Source organism: Colletes gigas, unplaced genomic scaffold (genome assembly GCF_013123115.1).
Source record: "Colletes gigas isolate AHSC1104 unplaced genomic scaffold, ASM1312311v1 Colletes_gigas_Sc00007, whole genome shotgun sequence".
Taxonomy (NCBI): Eukaryota; Metazoa; Arthropoda; class Insecta; order Hymenoptera; family Colletidae; genus Colletes; species Colletes gigas.
Genome location: NW_025106636.1, coordinates 7,247,306 through 7,269,007, shown reverse-complemented (window position 1 = coordinate 7,269,007; position 21,702 = coordinate 7,247,306). Strand labels below are relative to the sequence as shown.

Sequence of the window (21,702 nt, the reverse complement as noted above, 5' to 3'; positions counted from 1 at the left end):
AATTTAAATTCCGTCGAGTTGTTTCTAGTTATGCCTCGAAAATCGATACTCCGCAAAACCAATTGGCGAAGTATTGGAAAAACCGCGAATTATCGAGTTCTATGGAAATGATTTTATAGAGGAGCTTTCACTTTGATCGATAAAATTGGTCGGCTGGTCTCGCGACCAAAGTGCAATCGTGGTTGGTTCTATCAATTGTTAAATTGCTAATAGTCCTGGTACTAATTAAGGGCTAAGGAATATCTTACCTGTGTTGAAAGATTTGGGAACGATATAACTACGAGAAATAATCACGAAGTATGCCTCATATTCCTCTTTATTGTTTGAAACGTATCGTAACGATCAGATATGGATCATGTAAAATTACAGTAAAACGTAAATACGACGAATTTATCGTGTATACATATATGTGTATTTATATATATTTATATAAATTCTTGTACGCCACCAAAAAAGATTGCCGAGAGAAAAATACAATCATTTTAACGCCATAAATGTGAATCAATGATTCTGTGCTTCTCGTCTTGACTCAGATTTATGTTCCTTGTTTCAATCGGGTCTCTTCGCTCGGTGCGTTCTTGTGAACACGTGTACTGCACGAAGCTACAAAGATTTGCCCCCGCGTGATGTTCAAGATTCGAAAGAAATTGCAATGTCCTTAAACGATACCAATCGTTTGATAGAAATCTGTCTTCCTTTTATAACAAGATTATTACTCTTTTATCCGAACTACACGAAATCTTGACCAATAATAAAATACCATTTTCCAAAAAGTCTGACCATCGAATCCGTGGATTTCATCCAGAGGCAATCTGTCCAGCTTCCCAGTATACTCGTAAAACGTCGACCACAAACGGTCGTGATCGTGATTTCCTCCGTTCCAACGATTCCTCTGTACTTTCACCGTGTTTGTCGTTTCCCCTTAATTACACGCGACAGTTCGTAAATCTAATTCACAATCATACACTATTTACAACACGCCATATCTCGAGCGGCTCGCTTCAATTAAATTATATTGCTATAGTGTTTGTTCTTTGTTCTCTCGATGACGCTCGCGCGCGGTGTGATATCTTTGGTGTGGTGTTCGTGTCTATTTGTGTTTGTTCTGTTTGTGTATGTGTGTTTGTATATGTACGCAAACATTAATCCCCTCGAAATCCTCGCGCAATCGATGCCCCTCTCTACGGGCGCTAAATACTTTGAAGAACGACCCACGGGTTGCGCAAGCACTTTGAAATAAAAATTCGACACACAAACGGTGGCAGCGTGGATTCGCGGCGACTGCGACGGGCAAAATTCTTATACGGATAAAAAGTTCAAACAACGAATAAAAAGATAAATGCCTGTTTATTCGTTATTGGTCGAATAGAAAGTAGAGTAAACGTTACAAATGAAATTTTGCCCGTCTCTGGGCGGCGAAAGCCAGACAAACTAGTCAAAATTTAACAATTTTGCAACGCCTGGGTCGTTAATTGTCGCTGGAACGATCGCTAAGTGTGCCAGAACCGATTTTAATGAAACTCTGCAGGCTCGTAGACCAATCGAAAATAAGATATTTTTTGACGCGTTAAGATGAAGTTGGATAGAAGGTGGCGAAGAAGTAGTGTAGCTCGTTTTAGCTCTGGCCTACGAAAACAATACGTAATCTTCATCTTGGCTGATCCACGATCCTGCAAAGTTTCATAGTCCATAAAAATCGGCGACGAACATTTCGCGGTTCGTTTCTTGCAAGGAGCAAGGATTCCTCGGGCAAACAATCACAATGGAATGAGTTTAATCGGCAATCGAAAGTATTCGGCGATTAAACATGCAGAAGTTCTAAATTGCCGCGGTACACCGACCGAACGATCGGAAGTATGCAGCAAACGGTGGTTGAAAACAGGGGAATGTTGAAGCTGGAACCGGATCTGGGTGGTTCCTGTGCGAGTCGCTGATTGCTGGCAGCCAGGGTCGCGGTTTCTGTCGTCTCCAACGCTCTGCTACCCTTGATTCCCGGCAACGTAGACTGACAGGTCAGACTTAAAGTGCCTCCGGGGAAATGGTTTCGTTCCAAGCGCAACGACAGGCTGAGACGGCAGGATGACACGATGCTGTCTTCCGCGAACCCATCGGCTGGTACATCTTTGGTTAACGCTGTATTCACCTATCGATTCATAGATACAAATGATGAAGAAGAACGCTATTAACAGACTCGTATCTTCAACCGACGAATATCGATATCGACAGCAAGGACTCGAATACAATGTCCATGTGAGAACACTTCCATAACGAACGGACTAAATGACAAACAGTTTACATTTACGTGATGAGAACTGGGAATACGGGTCTTCGACCAGAGTGTATCGGATTTGATAACAGTAGCTCTGCACCGACCATGTTGCAACAATAGCACTTCCCACAAATCTCTACGTTTGTCGCGTGCTAATACAAGATCTGTTCAAAGCCATCAAATTAACAAGCTTGATATCTCAGACACGTGAATCTCGCCCAGTTAGGTGCATAGCTCAACTGGATGGTTTCCTATCTGACTAAGCAACAGCTAATCTGATCTCATCCTTGTGCCTCGAGTCTGTGGGTCGTCTTATTAAACTCGTTGAGCTATATTGTCTGAGAGATTCTCTGCTTACCTCTTTCCCGTTAAGGATGAAAGTAAGGATTGCTGCGGGATAGCTGGGCGCCGAGGTGCACTCCGCGTGAAGGATCTCGCCGGCCTCGTAAGATGGTCGAAGCCCTTGGAGACTGGGTTGTTCGTTCGGCAGTATGGCGACGCTCATGTTCGCTGCTTCGTAGCTTGTCAGGAAGCTCGGCGCCTCCGAGGACACCTCGCAGCCGTACGATCCCACGAGGTTCACCTTACCTGTCGCAGCCACCACACGTAATATCTTTCTACATTTTGACGTGTCCGCCCAACTGTCCGCCGCGATTGATATTTAAAGTAGCGCGGCGAACTCGCTGGGGCCATAGAAGGGGTGGAGGGGAGGAGGGGGCGTGATAAATTTGATCAGGAACTTGCGAGTAACGACAGCGTCGCGTCGTATACCTCTCGCTCGCGCAGACAGAGAGGTCTCTACGAGGCAGCTAAGTGATGGATGACCGGGGAATTGGGAAGTTTTTCGAAGATTTTTTAATGGGTCATCAGCGTAATGGAATTGGATAAACTGGGTCGTAGGTAACGGCCAAGTTTCGAGGGCATTTTTGAATTTCAAATTTCCCCCGTCATCCGCGGGAGTTGGGTAGAGAGACAATGCATCCGTTGAAAATTATTTGCTTGATTAACGATTCCGCAGCGATGTTGAGTGGAAAGTTAAATAGTAAAGTTCGTGACTAATTGCCATGAATATTCTCCAATTTCTTTTCCGTGGACGATACGATACCTAATTCCATTGACGCAACGTAAGCAGCGAGTTCCTTACGTTTCTTTTCCACGACCCTTTGCTCTCGAGACCGTTGTTCCGTTAACAGCGACGAGAGTTTGAGGGGAAAGAATAAGGGGCCACACTTGCTTCTGGAAACTTATCGCGAAGCTACTTGTTCGACCGTAATGAATTAATGAACTTGCGAGAACTACTTTGAGCTCAGCCTCGAAGGGAGCACGAATGCAATTGGAACGCTCTGCCTCGCAGATTAGAAACCTAACGTCGGGGCGGGCGCGCTGGAAGAAAAAATACACCCTTGGCGCGGCGAAAAATGGGCACGAGCGAAAACTTGATAGTGGCGAGTCCTCGTTTGCGACGCGAAAAGTTCATTCGTTATTTAAGCACAATTTAGCAAGTCCATTAACTTTTATGACCGGCCGGCTAGGGCTTTTAACTGCGGAATAATAATGTCGATTTCAATTTAAAAGGGGGCTACGTTTGCGTTCCTCGTTAACTTTTCCTCCTTAGCATTGCTTGTCTTGATAAATAGGAACAGAACGTTGGAAGGACTATAGCGAGATCGTATGAACCATAAGGAGCGATAGTGCACTTGAACGTTGAGAGTCGAGACGCCAAGATCGAAATACTGTATAATGTTTGGACACGAGCACATTAAAGACCCGGATAGAAGGCTTTGTACGGCCCTCTGTGGCGAAAAAATACATTTGACGACTTGTACCCTCAGGGGTATCGCTTTCCATACCACTTATGTCCGCTTCGAGTACCCCGCTATATTCCTTTCAACCGGTATACGGTATCAAACGTTGGATGGGGCTACCAAAAGGGTTACGCAAGAAACCACTATTTAAATTTACCACAATTTCTTAATCGCGCAATGCATACAGGATTATTTGAAATTCCAAAACGGATCATCCAACCCTTCAAAACGGGACATCGATAACTGGACGCGTACCCTTCGAATTCGATCAAACTCGAGCACTCGTACGTACCCTGTTAACAGTCACTCGAATCGAACGCTTGTCATCCATACTGATAGTAATCGCGGTCGTTAAGTCGAGCTAATTGAACGCATACCAACCTCTTCGATTACTCGCCTGTCCCAGTAGCGTCACTTGTTTGCTGTCGCTCTTATTTACATCGACGTATACGCCCTCCACGGGAAAGTCCCTGCCCGCTGGCATCGAGCCGGGCATGAATCTGAAGAACTCTGCCCCGTCCTTGTACCACTTCACCGAGTACAAATCCTTCCCGTCCAGGTCGTACTCGCACCTCAGAGTCACTTTGTCCAGCCTCGGATCCGCTATACTCGGTACGTCGAGCCTCATGATTCTAATGGCCGCTCCTAAAAAAGCAAACGATTAAACCTTGCCATCGCCTACAACGAAACAGCTATAAAAGTAGTATACAAGAAGTAAGAACCACCAACGCCAACAGCTTTCGAGAACAGAATCAGTAGAATAGCCCTCTGGTGCCAGACGTAGGAACTATTACGATAAGCTCCACAGTTTCCCAATTATAGATCGTTTCTACCTTGTTATATCGTTTTATAAAAGGATATATATTTTTTCACACGGATTAGCCTCGCGTTAAATACAACTCGTTTACATGGTATGCGTTAATTAAGGGTAAAATGGCGGCAACAAGTCACAACAAGCGCAGAGGTTTCGACGTTTGCGCTCTAGATATTCCTTCGTCAATTAACAAACGTCGTTTCGCAATTATCGGCGCGTTGACAAAGCGGCGCGCGACATAATTCGTGCACGTGAACAGCAGCGTAAACAAACTGCGAAAAAAACGTATACATCGAGGGCGGCGCGCCGCGAACCGGCCGAACGAACTTTATTTGCCGCGAGTGGAAAAAAATAGTAATTATCGAGAAAAAAAGAGCTCGACTCCGCGGCGAATTCCCGCGGAGCGCCTCTCCAATCGAGTATTTAACCAGGTCGCACTAATTTATTTATCGCCGATCCGCCGAACAGTCGTCGCAAATACCGAGGTAATTAAAAATATCCGATCAACCAGACGCTCGTGTAATTATCGCCAGGGAAAAAGCAGTCGAACGTTTCAACGGCACTGGCGAATGAAAATGCCTGTGCGAAATTTCCACGCGGTGTGCGGGTCGTTTTTTTCCCTCCCCCATCTTTGTTAACCTTTCGTCGGCCATTCGACACGCTTGCGTCAATATTCCCGGAACGAGAAATTCTAGAAAAATTCACTGTTATTTCTGACGATAATTGTACTTATACACGCCGTTCCAGCTTATATCAATCCTCTTGTCTTTTAAAAATAACATGATACAATGGCGACGTATAAGTAATACAAACACCTCGTCCTAATATAAAGAAGAAAGTTCAAAATAAATGGACCACGAGCGAACCACTCGGCTCGAGGCGTTTCTAAGGGAACAAAAGTCAGAGCTGACGATTTACTTGAAAGCGGGCTGATAGCGACTTTTATCTTGAATCGAGGGTTAGCTTTACATCGTGTAAATATTGTTCGAATCGATGCTGACCAGATCACGACGAAAGTTACGGACTCGCGGCTACAAGGTTTCATTAAAATTGATTTATGAAGCTTCATACTATTTTTTGGTGCGAGAGGGGGCGAAGGGAATTTTGGCAATACGATCCAAGAACGCCCGATCGCGCGGACGAGGTTCGTATTCCCGAAATTGTTCCGTGACGTCGCGTGCCAAAGCGCGAGCCAGCTACGTGCTCTTTGAAACAATAACTGGAGCCACGGATTGTGCTCGAAAAACCGTGGAGCGGCAAAGGACCAGCCACTCTGTATTCCATCGGCGAAGCGTGCGGTCGTAAACGATTTCCAGATCGCGCGAATTTGTCATACACTTGGCACGCAAACGAACGTTATCGCGGGGAGCCGTTCACTAACCGAAGCGCGGAACACGCGAATGGTAGCGATAAAACCGCGTCACCGGCGACCGAAACAAGTGCAGTTACCCTTGTCGCGGGGGTTGACGAGGAGGGGCGGAAGTTATCGCGACGAGACGGCCGCGTGAAAGGCGTCGAATGTCGACGCGCAGGCATTAAACGACCGCGAGCCTAACCGAATGGGTGGGCGCTGTCCCAACTGCAAGGGGAGTCCACGGGTTTGGTATTTAAATTGCAACGCACCGACCCTTCTATCTAAATACTTTCATTCCGAGTCAACCCTCTATTGCGAAGGCCGAATTCTGCGTCGCGCGAATCCCGCCACGTCGAATCCTGATTTGAATAGCGAATCGACCGTGCAACCTCTGTTGTTAATTTTGTTGCAGTAGTTTTAAAAATAAAAACAGAACGAGTTGGATTGTTTTCCCCCGAAATTACAACGATCAAAGGCACAACTTATTGATGCGTTCCACTTACCGTGACAGCTTTGTCTGACGTTAATCCACGAAGCACCTGAACGTCCTTTTCTCGACGTAAAATCGTAAACCAGAATCGATTTCTTGTCAAGAAAGTCTAGCCAGACTTCCGACTAAAGTATTTTGATCTACTTCCCGATTTGACACTGAAGGGTTTAAATTACATATAAAAAATTCATATTTCAAGAAACTACGAGATTTCAAGTTCCTTCCTCCAAGAATCTCAATAATTAAATTTAGAATACTATTATTATCACAGCAAGAGTTTAAGAATCGTTGCAGTTATATTATCTTTTAAGAGAGCAGTTGAGTTATGACCCATAGTTTCTTTAATATTTTCCAACCCCGTGGGAAATGGGACACGAGCAATGGAAAAAGAAACTTTGACCTTGATTTTTTAGGTCAAGGTCAATTTTGTGTCTACTTGTAACAGATGTCCACCCGGTCCAAAGGCGTAGAATCTTGCTCTAATGGTCGACACATACTTCTCTTACAGTTTGTACAAAAAGAGGACCACTCTGTAAATAATTCTTGTTTTTGCGCGTGTCTACATGTTTCCATTCAGTAATGTTTACCTAAACGAAAAAGACACGAAGCTTGTGAAGAGTCTGGACGGTACCCAAGGATACCGACACCGACCAAACATTCCCACCCATGCTTTTCACGTGGGAGAAATCTTTGTCATGTTGATGGCTGCGGGCGGTTTCATAGCGGTTTGACTGGCAGCTTCGGGGAACGGTAACGAGACATTATAAATAATTCGTTGTCATTTCAGTTTTTTACGCTGGTATAAGCACCAATTAACTGTAGCGGGCGAGATCCCTTTGGTTACCCCGTTCACCGTGGCGAATCGCATGGATGGCTCTGTTTAGGGCCGAGTTTCGAGTGTCGTTCCTCTTGGTCACCCCCCACCGCCCTTTCTCTACCCTTGCACGAACAAAGAAAGAAATACTGGCTGCCGATTCCTTTGTTTTCGTTTCGTTCGTGCGCTCGCCGCGAATGGACCCTGACGAGACGTTATTGCATTGTGCAAGGTGGATCGCGAATTCGAAACGACGCGACGGAACGCAACGTTTCGAGGCGCGCAGAATTTAGGGCGTTGCTGAAATTTTCATATGCGTCTCGGTTTTTGCTGGAGCAGAAACCGTAGATACGCTTTGTTCGATGAAATAATTAGTATACACTCGCAAAGAATAGAAAACATTATTTTAAATTGAGTGGACTTACGAATATCGGTAAGACAATTTATCTAGTCTTTGCTATTGCGAAGACTGGAAGGTGCAAAGGCTGAAGTGAATTTTGATACGCGTCTCGGTTTTTGCTGGAGCAGAAACCGTAGATACGCTTTGTTCAATGGAGTAATTAGTATACACTCGCAAAGAATAGAAACCATTATTTTAAATTGAGTGGACTCACGAATATCGGTAAGACAATTTATCTAGTCTTTGCTATTGTGAAGACTGGAAGGTGCAAAGGCTGAAGTGAATTTTGATACGCGTCTCGGTTTTTGCTGGAGCAGAAACCGTAGATACGCTTTGTTCGATGTAATAATTAGTATACACTCGCAAAGAATAAAAAACATTATTATAAATTGAGTGGACTCACGAATATCTGTAAGACAATTTATCTAGTCTTTGCTATTGCGAAGACTGGAAGGTGCAAAGGCTGAAGTGAATTTTGATACGCGTCTCGGTTTTTGCTGGAGCAGAAACCGTAGATACGCTTCGTTCGATGGAATAGATAAATGTCTCATTGAGATTATAAAAAACAATGGGAAATAAAGTGGTAAATTTTGTTTTGGAACTGTTGGCGGGCTCGTCAATAACACTTATTAAATGAACAATATTTCAACAGCGGCAATTTGTCTCCTCGTTTAACGAACGAGCCTCGTAAATTTTATCGAACACAAATGTCAACTACCTGCGCAGTGGCAATATTGCGTCGATGTGAATTGCAACATAAATAAGTCGTTTGCACGTTCGAGAAGGCAAAATGAATCTTAAATGGAACAGCTGTTGGTCGCGGCGTAGAGCAAATCGACGAGTGGAACGCAAACGTGTAAAATAAACGGGCAGCCGACCAGTGGCAGCCGTTTCCAATAAAGCCTACTACCTTCCTGTCAAATTTATTGCATGCTTAATTAGCGGGCAAATAACACGATTAACGAGGACCACTAGGTACGCGATAGTTTGTAGCGTCAGCCGCTGCCGACTGAAAAAGCTTCGACTCGTTACACGCACCGGGGAACTGTTGCATGCGACAGGAAAAACTGCCGCATTCGCTGTGTAAAAAAAAAAAAAAAACGAAAAAAAAAACAGCTAATTGGAGTGCAGATTTCCATCAGAAAACCTAACCGCTTTACGATGAATTCTTTTAATCTCCGATTATTGGAAACTGCTACCGTTTTTTTAACGACCGATAGGATGGGGGAACAACGATGTTTCCGTTTCGAATTTACAAATTGGTCTCAGCGCGGTGTAATCGTCGACTCGGTGAACAAATTTTGACGATTCTTTGCGTAAAATGCAACAATTATACGTATTGCCGGCAGCGTTAAATGTATTTTATTTCGAATATCGAGTAAAACGTAACGGTGTATTGGTAAATATTGAAACAAATTTATTTGGGGCAATGTTAACGTGCTAAATTTCAAATAAATCACCGTATCTTTGATAGAAGCATCGACTTGATTTGTGGTAGTTACCCATTTGAACGTTCCGAATGTCTAGACACGCATGAGAACGTCTTAAAATGAGAGAACGAGCAGGCAGTCATTCGCAGACGTGCCCAACCCAAAGCAAACGTGGCCGTCGCTTTCAGAGCCTCGCCATTGTCCCCCTAGCCGTTGTGACTCGTCGCGTGGCATATTAATTAATCCGCTAATTATTAAACTAATTGCCGGGCTTAATTGGCTCGTGAGAAGCCCGGGCCCTTTCACCGCGACGAAGGGACGAAAGAACGTGCTGGAGGGGGTAAGACAAAGAGAGAAACTGAATGGCAAAGTACCGGTCGCTCGATTGTGTCCGACGCACCGCCGCGGAAATGCATAAAAGACCCGTCAAGAATACTATGTAGATTCTTGTGTTTCGCTATAATGCACCCAGGGAACGCGAAGGAATCGGATACACGGCGCGTCGGGGCTGAATGCTGTTGCCGATCTTTCGTTCGTTTCGATTCTCCGCTCGGCTACCTGCCTGTTCTTTGATCGGACGTTAAGGGCCTGTCCCGTTGTTCGCGACTCTACGCGCCGCCATTGTGCCTAGCACAAAACGGAATCGGAACCGATTGTGCGATAAGTTTACTTTAGCTGCGCTTTAGAACGATCCATGGCCTTCATTTTTGATCTACACTCTACTCCATCTTACGAAGTAAATATTACGGCCCCGAAGATCCGTACCTCGATCAATTACTTCTTATCGCGAAGGGTAATAAAGCCCTTTTGTGCCACTGTGGTGTAATATGACTTCCACTTCCAACTTTTTGGACAACAATCAAACCAATGTTGTGCTCGTATGATTCAACGCGTCTTTATTCCCCTCGCTTCCAACGGCTCATTCGGCGCACCATCAATTATGTCGTTAACGCGACAATACGGGAACCGTGTCCGCAAGACACGAGAAGATTAGTAGGAATTGTTGGAAATTTCTTGACCGTTTGTGGGAAGGCCTGTATAAAGCGGTTTACGAGATGTGGGCGGGTCGGGATGTCAAGTGGCTGGCCGCCGTAAAGTTCCCCGTCGCCGGCGCGAAGACGGCGTTTCATCAACTCGTATTTAAACAGGGCACACACGCGCTCGCTCTTAACGATGCTCTCGCATTCCATTTCCGAGCATCCAGCAACGACTGTGTGTCGTTCTATGCGAACGCGGTTTAAATCGCGCCTAACGAGCTCGCGGCCGTTTCTTAGGACGACTCGACCACCCCCTCCTCATTTATGACGTCGTCTAATTGAACGTGAACGTGGCATTCAGAGTTTCTCGTCAAGAGGTTGTTAACACCGTGCGAGCAGTTTCTGGCGAAACTTGTCCTCAACGAGGTGACTTTAGAAAACGAAACGCGATACAGCTCTTTTCTGAAATCTAGTCAAACCGATGCACGCGACGAGCAACATTTTGTCGCGGGTCCGTATCTCTTGAAGGAGCTGCAGTTTGTTGTCGAGCGTTGCACCGAGTTTTGCAGCTTGTTGCATGCTTTCATTCGGAGCGGTAAACGTCAAAGAAAAATGGACAACGTGTAGCAATGGAAACAAATGTTCCTCCAGTGTTGACGTTTGGTCATCAAATTCATATTCGCGTCGTCGACGTTGACGTCAGCGTCGGAATAGCGAGACAGAATAAGTGACTTCATCGTTAAGTCGATGGAAGAATACCGAAGATTTGAATGCTCGTGGACAAGAGTTATGAATGCAGAAATTCCTTCAGCGAAGATAAAGCTTTAGCGAGCGTATACAACGTGCGGTAGAGGAGAACGTTGTAAGTTTCAACGGGATTCTAGACTTCGACAAAGTTCGCGAAATTTAAAAATGGACGATAACCAAGTTCCGAAGGTCTGGATTCAGTTTCAAATTCCTCGAGTGCAAAGTAAGAAGCATCGAATAGTTGGGTGCATGGTTCGAAGTCCAGTTTCGAACTTCGGGAGTACAAGAGATCGGTAGTTCTTTGGTTCATAGTTCGCTCGGTTCTGCTCCTCAGAACTCGCCTAATGTTAAATGAAGCTCGAATTCCCTTCTCCAGAATCCCCGAAGGACCATGGGATAGAGTTGGGATATGGGAACAATGCAGGCATGAATGGTGCGTCTACCAAGCATTAGGACTGACTTTTTTCCAAGATTATACTATGGACTAGGTGTGCAATTGACGTGTTAACGGCGTATGGAGAGTCAAAAAGTCCGCCCCTTTGGGTTCATGGCGGAAAAAGATAGTTGGAGGCACAGGATAGTCAATATGGCGGAGACAGTCGTGCAGAGATATTATTCAGTCAACTGATTTCCGATTCTCGATAATGGCGAGGAAGTAATCTTCGCAGAGACCCAATATCAAAGGGCACAGGGTTGAATCGTTTAAGTGTGGAACAAACATAATACATAATAGCGATTGCATAAGCGCACCCCAAATTGCTAGCTAATGTCCGTAAACGCTTGTAACTGTGTACAGAATGATAAGTGGGATCCACTCGCTGATGCATTATATTTGCAAGGTTGCACAGCCTGGGAATAGGATGAGCAGGCCTGAATTTACTTCCGAGTTTGAATGCAGCAAAGCTTCTAATCTTCTCGACAGAAGCATTCGGACGAAGTGATACAGTTACGAAGCGTACCGAGCTCGTCGGTGCGTGAAACGGGATAAGTTATTTTAATGTTTATACCAAGAAAAACGATGGTAAAATAGATTTGAATGGGAAGAAGGAAGAGCAAACTGGAGGCAAGGAAAATATTCTTTGTCGTCGAAGTGCTTGCATCCACAACCACACACTTCCGTTCGAACTTTAGATCTTGTTACGCGGCTGCTCGGACAAGTAGAGTCGACCAATGCACGGTCACATATGTATGCGGCCGCAATTGGTTAGAATTAATGCCGACGTTAGTAGTTTATCCTCCGTCTACGACTGATATTTCACTCTTGCTGGCGGTCGTTTAAGGCGATGCATGAAAACTAATCGTTTCTAATCGGTATTAATCAACGGGGACCGTTGCCTACGAATAAAGAGCTATTAAGAAACAATTATTTGTCCAGTCGTTCAAAGGGTATTACCCTTTGGTACACAATATATGGAAGATAGCGTTGAAAAAATGGGCCTTAAAATTATTAAAGGATCGGATTGTTTCGCGAGTGCACGCATAAGGAGAAACAACGTATTTTAGAGATACGATACCTCGAGTGTCGGATTAGCTACCTTTTCCAGTGAAAGTTACAATTAAAATCATAGTGGAATGTACCGTGGGTTGATGAACTTTTTGGCAGCTTGCCTGCGCGGAGAGTCGAAAGCGCGACGGATAGACCAGCGGACGAAATGAAATTCCAACAATCGCGTGAGAATATTCTCGGTTTGAAGCTTTCCGAGCAAGAATCCTTCATTTCGCCACTAAGTCATCTAATGAAGAACAGAGGGATTCCTCGGCCGGAAGGTGTTCTGATTGTATTCGAAACTAGTTCTAACCGGCAAAGAACCGACGGCCGCGAGTTCAAAGGGAAAATTGCGCCTTCGTCGGGCATGCACAAGTGGAAAATCCAGGACGTCGTAATACGTATCGCGCCTTTAAAACTCAACTCCCATAGATTCCGCACGGAAGACACGCTCCGCGAGGATATCGCATCGGAGAAGAATGCCACAACGACCGGGTATAAAGTGAATATTTCCCTTCCGTAAGTCGTAAACCAAAAAATAACAAAAGCTGCCGAGCCACACGGAGCTTTATAGAGAAGCAGGAACGTCGTAAAGTGATTATTAGACAGAGAGGATTTTGTATGCATGGACTGAGGACGACCATCTTTGCAAGACTCCTGGGCTTCTGCGAATAAAGATCAAACGACGCAACCGTTTATTACACCGCAAAAATGCCCGTAAAGATTGAGAAACTTTTGATCGAAGAATTTAACAATTTATTTTTCAGACATTGAACTGTTATAATCGCGGATGATAAACATTACGCGTGCACGGTTATCTGAAGGTACCACTGTCGCAGAATCAATTATAAAACGTCAGTCTGACATGGTATGGCAAGACGATTTCGATAACGAGACATGCAGCCCGAGAGCTTGAAATCTCTCGAGGATTCAGGAACGTTTCAGAACAGTACTAAGGAATTGCTTTCCTGAATGATCTCAAAGTAGCTTTTAAATTTTATTCCACTCGCCTTCGATGTTATTTTTCAATAACTCTCTTTCAATCCTACATTTCGTAATGGTTTCCGCTACTTCTGTAAAATGTTCTCAAATATGTTTCGTCTCTAACGGTACTCGGCGTACATGGATCGAATCGATCGAACAGACGAATCTTTCCTATTTCTCAACAATTTCTGTTGTTCATCTGAGCAGTACCAAATAATTCTACAAATTTAGTGCCCAGCGACGAACAAACCTTACGCACAAGAGTCGCTCGATAAGTAAAGACACAAACAACTATTGTTTTAACACTTTGGCGGTCGCTATCATCGTCTATTCAGCTCATTATGTTTGCTTAGGTTCATGTTGTATCTCGTATGCTCATTATGGTATCGCTGCAGTTACAAATTCAGGTTTGTCTCAGCCGATGCTCGCACGGGTATGTTTGTCGGGTAAATGGGCAGTCTTTTGGAGTGCATCAAGCCACACCTTTCCCGCAAGTGTCCCTGAATATCATTAGTTCCGTTTTATAAAGTAGCTAGTGGCCGTAGAATGACCGTAGAGCGCTCTTGCCCGCCACGTATCGAGTCGAACAGATCCAGATCGAATCAATCGATAATACTTCCGATGCACATAATGAAATTTGCCAAGGATAACGGAGAAGTATATTTATAAAGCATTTAATTCGAAAATATCGGGTCGAAAAACAGTTAGGGAGCTTTCATAGGATTGAAACTCGCAAATATCGTCGATGGCAAACAACGATCTTCGCGTGAAATGCGCTGCCATTAAAGTGTTAATATTATTTAATCCACGAAATTCACAAATTTATGCATCGTTTGACATAATACCGCGCTTAAATTAATCCCTTATCGCTTTGTCTCTTAATCGATGTCAAAAAATTCTTTGTCTGCGAAGCTTTGACGTCACGCGATGATTCCCCGAAAGAACGATACGATTTCTAACGGAGATTCAAAATTCAATTCGAAACAATCATTTATTCGACCGACGTTACGTTTTAAAGTTAAACGAACGATTAAAATGTACGGAGGATATTTTCGTCGGCTCTTTCGTCGGCTCTGTTGGTCGGAATAAAGCGGTTAATTACAGGTGCGAATGTCGTCCGACGAATTGAAATTCCTCCTTTGGAAACGAGTACGGTAATTTGAGTTCCGAACGAAATTTGCACCGAATAATTTGAAGAACGTAGAACCGGCGAGCAAAATGCCCCGGTAACGCCTAGTCCGTTGCACCCGCGCGACATATAGCCCGATGTCTAATTTATCCGCGCGAACTCGCCCGGAATAATGCAACGTGATATGAATATTCGATAGATATCAGCATGTGTTATCGATGTCCCAATGTACTACTTTACGTCGCGCTTATACCACGTTCCTGTTAATATACTTTGAACATTATATTGCGCTCCCCGGGGAGGCATGACTGTGTCACTATAAATGATAATGGGACCGCCGCAGCGGAGTAATAGTACGTACCCTTAACGTAAGTTAATACATATTACATACATAGTACGTTATGTATACGACGTTATAACGGGCAGCAAACCGTGATGTATGAAAATAATGCTCGATACGAGAGCTGGCGCGTTTGAATTTCATAAGTTTCGAGCCCGTGGGTGAGGATGAAGTGCTTGGACCGGGACGGCGGGGATTACCAGATTTCGGAATTGCACATGCTCGAACGATTTAATTGCTTGCTGGATTTATTAATCCTTCCGCGGCAACAAACTTCGCGTGTATACCATTTTACCATTTACATCGAACTTTTCACCTACATTTACATTTCCACCTAATCTGTACGCCCGCCGTGTCACTCAGCTTCTGTTTGTTCTCTCGTTTCTATATTATTTTGCAAACAGCAAGTAACAATTCAACGGTTCGATCAAATGAACAATATTAATAAATTATCGTAAGTTGGTTTAGTGCCTATCACTGCACTAAACGCGAGCTATTGCCGCCGTGTCGTGATTTACAGGCAAGAATAAATTCGTAGCCAGCAAAATTGGTCGCTTTCTGGAAGTGCATTTCCGTAAAGAAAATCCCTCGAACCAGGGATAAGAAACGCGATACTTTTTGCGAAAATTCACCGCCTGTCTTGTTCCCTCGATGCATCGCTGATCGTTATATCGTAAATATATTTCAACGTATTATCGATCGTACGCGAAGGTCCACGGAAGCGAGCACGGAATAGAAGCGAGATACGAGAACGATCCCAACGTATATTCCGGCCTTCTATCACCGTGATGGAGTGAATTTACTTTTTATCGTCGATGGAAACTATACCGTAAACATAAAAAAAACGGGGCTATATTCCGCGACGATCGAGAATGGCAATCGAAATTTTCAATCGTTCGAACTGTGTAACGGTGTTTCAGAACGCGGGAATTTTTATTCTCTTCCGCCGACGATAGAATTTTAGGGTTCCAGTAAACTCCCTAGCAAATCTGCCCATAATACGCAGCTAACCCGTAACCCGTGCACGCTGCAATCCTGCCTTTCATATTGCAATAAAATTGGGACCTCGAACTTCCATGAGTGGAGGTTTGGGCGAGACTTTCAGAACTGAACCAACTCGGTTAAATCCGCTCAAACGAGTTTTTAATTGCCCTTGGGTTGGGTAAATTATGCAAAAGTATATTTTTAAACGTGAAATGATGCTTGCACCCTTAAAAATGTCACCCTGTATACGGGTCGAATCACTTAACTTATTCAAGACAGCAAGACAATTTTCTGTCGATATTTTAAGGTTCACTAAAGCAACCCTTCTTTTTTATCGAAACGGCGCGACACGTCCACTTATTAATTTTAAATAGTACCTTGAAGAGCAAATAAATTTTTTTATCGTTCCACATTTTTACGGGCTAGCACTCAGGCTAGTATGTATTTCGCCATCCTGTAAAAATACTAAAAAAGAAAAATGGTGGCGAATATACCAGGAGAAACTTCGCGCGATAATTTCCACTGCTGTAAATTGCCACCAGGAAAGTGCAAGCGCGCGGCTTTCAGCGTGTAAAGTACTCTATTCTAAAAAATTAAACGCGGAACGTTCTCCTCCACGATATTAACAGAAATTTAAACAAATTCACGCCACGATAACGTATAATCGGTCTTTGAACGTTCCTCTGCCTCCTGTAATTCCCTGTAACGTTCAATTCATCCAAGCGAAAGAGCTCGCCCTGTTGCACATAAACTCGTTCACTTGACCAACTCGCGAAATAATTCAATCGCGTGCAAGCTTATCCTTCCCTCTTGTGTAGCCTTTGTCGATCAAAGATACTTGCACTTTACATCGAACATATACAGCCTGTGTTCAACAAAAATCGTGCAACGCAAATGAACATATTGTTTAATTCATCGATAGTTTTCCACATAAACAATCGTCATCCACGTTTTCCAAATCAGATAACGCTGTTGCACAGCGTGACAGGTGACAAAACTATTTCCGAACAAGTGTATCCTGGGCTCTCGTAGTCGCAGAATCGTTAAAAAAGACAATGGTTACCGCGCCGCTCTGTATAGACAATGAACCGCCCGTGCCACGGCTCGTAGATTGCCTTTTTAAGTCCAGCATCCAGCAGTTTTAGCTCATTGACCTCCGACAACAATGTCGCGCGTCAGGAAGCTTGCCGAGCAATTTGTTTCTGGGGAAAAGAAATCGAGAGGGAACATGGGGGCTCAGGAAGGAAAAAGCTGTGGAATGAAATCGCAGAACTGGATCTTAATTCGAATTTAATGAAAGGGGACGGCGAGGAGAAAGCAAGATAGCGTGGCGGCGGAACAGCTTCGATAATTGGTTCTCAAATATCAAGCGTCTTCGCCCCGCCTACCGTCCCCCTCTTCCCCCCACTCCCGCCACTACTAGTAATTCATCCCATTGCTGACCCGCTGGACTGGACCCTAGTATTCCAGCCACGGGCTATGCATTAATTCGGAAACGATCTCGCAGGGAGGAATAAGGAATGCCATCCGTGCTATCTCTCGCACTGCACCCACACCCTATCGCATTAGCCACGCTCAGATAATTGCTTACGAGTTCCCGTCGCCATCGAGCAGCCCTTTACGCCAATGTTGGTGACAGTACGCGGTCGGCCAACCTGTCTCACAGACGCTGGCTGCGGTGTTGCACAGTGCAGATGCACCTGCGTGTCTCCTAAGGCGATCAAACCGTCCTACAGACGCATGCCACGCTGTCGCTATCTGATCACAATAATCCTTTATGCGCGTAACGATCGTGGATCCGGAACGACGTTCCAAATCAAACGCCTGAAACTGACTCGCAAGATGATTCTAATTGATCCTCGAAATTTTACGAAAACTCTAAACAAAGTCCGTTGAAATCCCGCCCCGTCTCGAGAATATTTACACTCGAAGTAGTCGAGAGTTCGGTTGAAGAGATCGAGGTTTCAATGCCTACAATGCTCGGTTTCAAATTCAGAAGTGCTCCGAAAGCTCAAAGTTCCAATTGTTCAAAAGTTTCAGCGGAACAGTCGCTGTCGCTAGGTGTTGGTGTATATGGCACAACAAGTTTAAAAAGATCCGCGATGGAGTAGCTTGAGATGAGATGTTTCAAATAAGTAAGATTTTGGTAGATAACAAACACCCAATATTGCGGGCGTGGCAGCCAGTACATTGGACGTGACAAAAAGACATGGTGGGCGTGGCAGATCGGTAATGTGGGCGTGTAAAATCGGTATAGTGGGCGTGGTGTACCGGTAATATGGGCGTGGCATGTCATCACTGGGATAGTAATCACCGTAAGTGGTTTTAAACAACCAGATGATTTTGATCCAACTGTAGCACAAGGTACAAATAAGAAACAGAAAAATAGTTGGGGCGATGAGGCGAACTTAACCCAAATTGAAGATCTCGAAATTGTTGTCGCAGAGATGGTACTTTAATACGCTTTATCTTTAATTATTATTCCAATCTTCGAACCGTAAACGGACGCTGCTTAGTACTACGCAAATATTTAGACTTCACTTTACGTTTGAAGTCCCCTGCAGCGAACTTAATCTCGAAGCTCCACTGTTTCATTCAAATAAGGTTAGGCTACCCGTTTCGGTGCAAGTGAATTTCTCTCCGATGGCAAAAGGGTTAGTGGTTGCGCGCAATGCATGTTCACAGAATGCACACGCTGGCATTTCTAGAACACTCGACACCGGGAATTCGATTTCTATTGAATTATGCTAATAAACGGGCAGAAAGGAAGGAATTCCCATTGAGCTCGGCTCGTTGGAAGGCGTCGGGAAGAACGAAGCGCAGACTCGATAAATAAAACTTATTTATCAAGAGCGGGACCACAAAACACGTGGCTCTTAAAAAGGAGATACAGTACTGTGCACTTAATCGAGAAACGGAGGAAAGTTGGAAAATTGCGCGAAGCCATTCGGACCGTTGCAAATCTTCGTTCAAGGATAATTGATTTTACAGCTATTTTTAATGGAATTTACATGGAGGCGTAAGGAGGATATTGATTCGGATGGTTTTTATTTCGTTTAATAATCTCCCCTTTAAATCGATCCCGTCGGGAGTTTGCACTCGCGACAACTTGTTCGTCCGTAAACACGGGAAGTTGACGGATCGAATTAACAACTATCGCGATAATGGATACTAGCAAACCCCCAATACCAAACAGATCAATTGCGTTTTCGCGGTTTACGAAAACGCAGATTGCGTAATTTCCCGTCACGAAATCTGCCGATTCGACGGAAAACGGATTAATTACGTCGGGACTTTGATATGGTCAAAGCGACTGCGTCGATTAACTAATTCTACAACGGCAGTAATTAACTGCACGGAGTATTAGCGTTTTGGTGAAAACAACCGGCGTGCCAATTAAAATTACGCAATGCGAATTAATTACATTACAGGATGCGCAATAAAGTGAAATTAATTACCTTTTACCGGGCGAGATGGGGTTCGATCGAAAATCACACATCGTATAATAAACAGTGATTACGAAACACGGGCAGGCCACTTGCAATTACCAGTTCGTTATATGCGAAACAACGACGGAATCACAGCGGTTGGGGGGGTGAAAAAAAAAAAATGAGAAAGAGACTCGCGGAGATAATTCCGCGACCACGAACGCAAGGAACGCAGTTTTACGCACGAACAATGGCCCACGTTCATTTTTTACGTAATTGTACCTTCCCCCGTGCCACTACGTCCATGGTTTTAATAATTTCGTACCTGACCTCGATGTAGTCCCGCAACAAACAATAGGGAGAATCTATTATACCGGGCGGGTGACGAGGACACGGTTGCCGCAAAATAACGACAACTGCCCGATACGATTATAACGTAATTACTCGCGGTGCGGCCGGGCCGCTTTTCACCGCGTGTCCCATTACGCTTTCGCGTTACAGTCAACTGTCTCCGGTGTAGTACGATTATTTACCCTTTCCAATTTGTTGCGCCTGACGCTTCTTCCCCCTCATTAACCCGCGCCATCGATGCTTCAACCGTGAGGGAATGAAAGTCAGAGGATTGTTCGACGAATGAAAACAGGATTGCACCGATCACACGGAACATAAAGTTCTCATCAAGAGACCGTTGCGCGGTTCGTACCGGTTGGCCTTGAAAAATTAAAGCAATTAGAGCAGATTCCATCCCCGGACCGATGCTTCGGACAGCAACACGCCGCTGAAACGTACTCCAAAACGGTGAATCAATATGACCTGGTTGTTTCGCTTAATTTTCTCGAAAATGTACCCGATAATTTACAGATTTTTACTCGAGGAAAATTAAGCAATTTAATAATAATTTAAATAATTGTGGCGGCCAAGGCACCACATACGCCTTAGCCGTTCGAAGCCGCTACAATGTATGGTTGCACACGAGACGATGGTTGCACACGAGACGATGGTTGCACACGAGACGACCAGAGCCGCGTGAGCCGAAAAGCCGTTGTCGTCGTCTCTGACCGTCTTTTGTTTTTGAAGGCCTCTTGGTACGGTGGCGATGATCGTACCAGAGAGTCGAGCGTAACCCGCACCACGAGTCACGTCGTTGTACGACAGCAACAATACAATTGTGCGGAACGGAACAGAGCGGAGTCATTATCTTCCCGATCCCACATTGGTGACCCCGACGTGATCTCGCCGCGCAAGTAAAGTTTTTTTTAAGAAAATTTGGACATTTTTTGTATACGGACAATATTAGTTAGTGTAGAGAAATAAGTGTATAGTGTTAAGGACATAAGAAAAGGACACGGTCTGACAAATAGTAAGCGCGGTGTGTGTGTGCGGTGAAACTATTTTTTTTTTGTGACTAAGACTGGTAAAATGACTGACCCTAACGTTAACGCAGGGACATCCGCGGGTGTGCCGTTGGCAGTTGATCGCGTCGCTGTACGGATACCCGAGTTTTGTCCGGGAGACCCGGAGATGTGGTTTTCGATGGTAGAGAGAAGTTTTGAGGTATCCAATGTAACGTCGGAGACCACGAAATTCGGGTACATTCTCGGCGCGTTAAGTGCGCGACACGCCGCGGAAGTAAGAGACATTATCATGAATCCCCCGGCCACGGATCCGTACACGACGCTAAAAAATGAGTTCATTCGCCGGCTTAGTGCGTCGCAGGAACAGAAAACGCGGCGGTTATTGGAACACGAGGAAATCGGGGACAGAAAACCGTCCCAATTTCTTCGTCACCTGCGCGGATTGGCCGGTACGGCTTTTTCGGACGGTGTATTGCGGACGCTTTGGATGGGCCGACTACCTGCTAATATGCAGGTGATTTTATCCACGCAGCGGGACACCCCGCTGGATAAGGTAGCAGAGTTGGCAGACGCTGTCGCGGATACGATGACACCGCGGGTACACGTCACGGAGGCCGCGACTACGGGCGTATCTGCATCCTGCCAAATACCCCCGCCGGGCCCGAGCATCGAGGCCATGTTAAACATTAAGATGTCGCAATTGGCTCTTTCCTTGAGGCAGGAAATTTCTGCCATCCGTGAATCCTTGGTGGACCAGGGACAATCTTCCCGTCGCAGGTGGACCCACCGAAATCATCCAAACTCGCGCTACCGCAGACGATCTCTATCGCGATCGCGAGAGCGGCCCGCGGGAGGACAAATGGGCCATCAAGGGAAATGCTGGTACCATTGGCGGT

General features: G+C 44.9%; 1 protein-coding gene across 1 annotated transcript in view; it reads right to left on the bottom strand.

The window, feature by feature from the left end:
* Window positions 1–307: 307 nt before the first annotated feature.
* The window catches only part of LOC122396083, a 63,339-nt gene continuing 41,944 nt past the window's right edge, over window positions 308–21,702 (bottom strand). The window contains exons 2-4 of the mRNA XM_043394204.1: window positions 4,456–4,719; window positions 2,628–2,857; window positions 308–2,143 (exon numbers count right to left, since the gene is read on the bottom strand). Coding sequence (XP_043250139.1) covers window positions 1,802–2,143; window positions 2,628–2,857; window positions 4,456–4,719 — 836 coding nt within the window. The 3' untranslated portion in view covers window positions 308–1,801. The remainder of the gene's footprint in view (window positions 2,144–2,627; window positions 2,858–4,455; window positions 4,720–21,702) is intronic.